The 5,000-nt window shown below is 50.4% G+C and overlaps 1 protein-coding gene across 1 annotated transcript in view; it reads left to right on the top strand.

Annotated features, from left to right (window-relative positions):
- LOC135818608 (uncharacterized) overlaps nt 1-1,095 on the top strand; it is a 12,486-nt gene extending 11,391 nt beyond the window's left edge. Inside the window, exon 4 of the mRNA XM_065331992.1 lies at nt 1-1,095. This exon is cut by the window's left edge and continues 2,657 nt beyond it. Within this exon, the coding sequence (XP_065188064.1) occupies nt 1-843 (843 nt within the window). The 3' untranslated portion in view covers nt 844-1,095.
- Nucleotides 1,096-5,000: the final 3,905 nt, after the last annotated feature.

Raw genomic sequence — 5,000 nt, 5'->3', positions numbered from 1 at the left:
ATCCGTCTTCTACAGGAAGTGGCTACGTCTAGTCAATGTGGTGGTGACGTAATCGACATTGGCAGCCGCTATGCTACTGGTACTTCAGTACGGACTATGTCAATTGATCATCTGGTCAGTGTATTTGGTCGTCACCTACAGAGTAAGGTTGATGACTCTATGATGTCATCACTTGGTCAGAACCTTGCAACCAACACTGACCTAGACCTACTGGACATAGCACTGTGTAACATCACCGATGCTGGAGCAACTGCTCTGGCAACATCTGGCCTTGCTCACAACACAGTGCTGAAATACCTTCGTCTGACCATCAATAGGATACATCTATCTGGTGTTGTGAGTGTAATACAAGCAGTGACATCACTACAGTCACATGTCAGTGCATTGGGTCTGCAGCACAACCCAGTGTTTCATGATATACAGCCCAGTCATGCTGATTTCAAACTGCTATGCCAGCTTCTCTCTGGATTCCACCGGCTGCGCTTCATTTCATTTGCCAGGACGGGCATGAGTGATGAAGTTGGTGCAAGTATCCTACACTCTCTCCATCACCATGCGCGTATTGAATGGATGGATATGGCAAACAATGAGATTGATGATGCCACAGTGCATGCCCTGGTGGATATGATGAGGAAGAACACAAGCTTGAGATTGATCAGCCTCGAGTACTGCAAGATCACCGATGATAGCATTCAAGCCATGCTGCAGTCACCAGGCATCATGAGGATGGTGGGTGTACACTTGTACGATAACCCATGCTCTATGGACAAACTTCGACGGCCATTGTACAATTCCGAGCTACGGTATAACAACTCTACTGTCCTGGAGTTCATCTCGGATTGATTGCAGGAAGACGTTGCACAACATCAGCATATTCCCAGGTATGTGTTGTACAGTAGTAGATGTACAGTGTTGATCAGTGTATGAAATACGGGTACACCTGTTTGTTGATGAATAATGATGATCAGACAGACACTACACTAGTCACCCTAGCCAGACTCTCCATCTACAGATGTGTGTACTTGACCAGTACCATAAAGTCTGCAGCAAACTTTCCGGTCCACCTCAGCTGGTCTGTATCAGGGAGCAGTAAAGCGCGATGCACAATATCTGAGCGTCGAGTGAAAGTCTTTTTTCGAATCGCACGAAGAGTCTTCGATGCACAATGCACGGCACATCGTTGCAGGGCATGCACAGTCCAAAACTGTACGCGAGCTGTCATGTGCGCCCGCCGTGTAGAAAGTGATGCGCATCGCTCGTCGCTTGTCGCAGAAGTTGAACTAGGCTCAACTTTCCGCGATGAGACCTGCGACGGAGGTGCGATTCAAAATTTTGCAGAAAAACATTTCGATCGCATTGCTCGTCGCTCATCGCGTCGCATAAGTGATATTGTGCATCGCGCTTTAGCCAGTTAGTTGTAGAATGCCAGTAGCGTCGGTCAGTGTCGTGCAATGGTATCGCATGAGCTGATTGTTCAGTAACATGTAGGCTTTGCACAGCAAAGTCTAGTTAGCCCCGGCACACGCGCAATATTGGCATATTGCTGTGAGTGTGTGTCACGTGACTGTCCCTGCACGGTTTACAAGCTGGCAAAATTGTACAGACATCCTGTTAGTGTTATGGTGTCATATCGGAAGACGTGTCTTCTTCAAGCTCTTGAATTGTCAGGATGTGAAGGAGCGTTCCTTTCCAATTGATTTCTTCATGTGTCAAAATGCAGTTTTAGCTTTTAACCCAGGCCCACGGGTACACACGCAAGTCAGGTCACACGCACACACACGCACACACACACACACACACACGCACACACGCACGCACGCACGCACACACACACACACACACACACACACACACACGCACACACACACACACGCACGCACGCACACACACACACACACACACACACGCACATTCATGTGCATAAACATAATAGCAGACACTCCGTCTGTGCGTACAACGGTGTACTCGCGCACACACTCACAAGCAATTAACACATAGGTTTGGGGGTTGCCATGACTTCATTTTGATTAAATGTATTAAATATAATAGTATGTGATGATAGACCAGTTCCAAGACAGCGACGATAATATTTGCGTCATATCATCACATTCGGTCGTCAGTAATTCGCACCGCCCACCGGCGGCAGACGCACGAATGGCCCACCATCATATTGCATGTGTGTGGTGTGACGCCTCATGCCAGGCAGTTGTGTGAGTTCTTGGTCACCGAGGGCTAGCCTGCAGCTGCCCACCGTGGGCCATTGACATGAGCGGCTGGGGAGATCAACAGCCAAGCCACTGAGGGCTAAGTAATCCTGCCTGCTGTGGACCGTTAGCATACTGCCCACCGAGGGCGCACAAATGGCAGACATGGCCAGAAACATGCCCGCTGCGGGCGTATGAACGGCTGCCCAGGCCTACAGCTTACCCATCGAGGGTTAAAGCATACTGCCCAACTTAGGGCGCGAGAGAAGAGTATAGCCCGACCGAGGGCGCATGATTATAGCCCGATCGAGAGCGCATAATTATAGCCCGACCGAGAGTGCATGATTATAGCCCGACCGAGAGCGCATGATTATAGCCCGACCGAGAGCACATGATTATAGCCCGACCGAGAGCGCATGATTATAGCCCGACCGAGAGCGCATGATTATAGCCCGATCGAGAGCGCATGATTATAGCCCGACCGAGAGCGCATGATTATAGCCCGACCGAGAGCGCATGATTAAAGCCCGACCGAGGGCGCATGATTATAGCCCGACCGAGAGCGCATGATTATAGCCCAACCGAGGGCGCATGATTATAGCCCGACCGAGAGCGCATGATTATAGCCCGACGAGGGCGCATGATTATAGCCCGACCGAAGGCGCATGATCATAGCACCACCGAGGGCGCTTGATTATAGCCCAACCGAGGGCGCACGAACGGCCGCCGAGGCCTGAAACCTGCCTACTGAATGCTAAAGCATACCACCCAACCGAGGGTGCACAACGGCCGTCAAGGTCAATAGCCTGTCCCCGAGGGCTACAGCAAACTTCCCGCCAAGGGATAAAGCGTAGTACCCACCGAGGGCCAAAGAATGCTGCCCACCGTGGGCCGATTATATACTGCCCACCGAGGGCTCAATCATACTGCCTATTGAGCAAACGAACAGCCACCGAGGCCGACAACCTGCCCACCAAGGGCAAAAGCATACTGCCCGCTAGGGCCGACCTCATACTGCCCAGCGAGGGCAAACAAACGACCACCGACGCCAAGAACTCACACAACTGCCTGGCATGAGGCGTCACACCACACACATACAATAATTATGATGGTGGGCCGTTCGTGCGTCTGCCCCCGGTGGGCAGTGTGAATTACTGACGACCGAATGTGATGATATGACGCAAATATTATCGTTTGCTTTCTTGGAACTGGTCTATCATCACTTTGCTGAAGTAATCAAAATGAAGTCATGGCAACTCCCAACTTATGTGCTGATCGCTTGTGAGTGAGTGCGCGAGTACGTCGTTGTACGCACAGACGGGGCGTTGGAGTGTCTGCAATTATGTTTGTGTACATGAATGTGTGTGTGTGCGTGCGCATGCGCTTGCGCATGTGCATATGCAGAGGTATGCCCGGAGACCTGGGTGTGTACACGTGGGCCTGGGTTAATGGTGGTGTTAGTGGACATCATAGCGTAACTTGTAGTTCCTTGGTCATTTTTCTTTTCTATTTTCTATATGCAGGTCATTTCTTTGTGTGTTGAATTTGTATACGAGAATGACCGTACTGCCTACGAACTGCCTGTCTTTCCAGAAGGCCAACATTTTTGTGCGATTTGTGTGCATGTGTGTGTGTGTGTGTGTGCGTACGTGTGGTTGTGCATGCATCTTTGTGTGCATCGTGTGTGTGTGTGTGCGTGTGTTTGTGTGTGTGTGTGTTTGTGTGTGCGTGTGTGTGTGTGTGTGCGTGCGTGCGCGCGTGCGTGCGCGCGCGTGCGTGTGTGTGTGCATGCATGTATAATGTCTTCTTTAAAAACTTTCTATCACTTCCAGCCGTTGCTGAAGGAGTAGGCAAGGACAGAGCTGATGTATTGTTCAAGTTTGATCTACCAACCAACAGTCAATGATTGCACAACTTCCAGAATGATGTGTGTGTGTGTGTGTGTGTGTGTGCTGGCACACCGAAGCAATTGCCGTTCGGCGAGCTGCCTGCCCCCCGTCCTCGTCGCGGCCCGAAGAAGAGGTGGCGAGATGTGGTGTCGACTGACCTGGCGGACCTCGGCGTGACCACCTGGCTTGAGAGTTGCCAAGATCGTCCCGGCTGGAGACAAGTTGTCAGTAGCACCCCACCGCCACGGCCCGCTCCTGATCCTCTTCTATGTGTCTGTGGACGCCCATTTCGTCGACCAGGAGATCTGAAACGACATACCAAGTTCTGCGCTCGTGTTCTCACTTGAACTTTCCGACATTCGCTATCATTGCGTACGCAATGGGCAAGATCAAGGTCAAGGTCAAGGTGTGTGTGTGTGTGTGTGTGTGTGAGTGTGTGTGAGTGTGTGTGTGTGTGTGTGTGTGTGTGTGTGTGTGTGTATGTGTGTGTGTGTGTGTGTGTGTGTGTGTGTGTGTGTGTGTGTGTGCGCGCGTGCGTGCGTGCTTGTATGTGTGTGTGTGTGTGTGTGTGTGTGTGTGTGTGTGTGTGTGTGTGTGTGTGTGTGTGTGTGTGTGTGTGTGTGTGTGTGTGTGTGTGCGCGTGTGTGTATGTGTGTGTATGTGTGTAGGCGTGCAGCACACATCACACTGAGTATTGAATTCACTTGAGTAGAATGTAATTTGTGTGGGTACTGTTTTCAATGATTGTATTGTGTAGCATGCATGACTCTGCTGAAGAAACAGTTCAATCATCAGTTTTCTGCTTATTCTAGGATTTACGCATATAATTCCTCCCAGTCAAGTATACACACAAGAATACATCATGTTACTGGTAGTGCAACTGCTGATGTTGCAGACAATACTTCTG

This window comes from Sycon ciliatum, chromosome 5 (assembly GCF_964019385.1).
Source record: "Sycon ciliatum chromosome 5, ocSycCili1.1, whole genome shotgun sequence".
Lineage (NCBI taxonomy): Eukaryota > Metazoa > Porifera > Calcarea > Leucosolenida > Sycettidae > Sycon > Sycon ciliatum.
The sequence above is the reverse complement of the archived record's forward strand: the minus strand, read 5'-3'. Positions and strand labels throughout refer to the sequence as shown.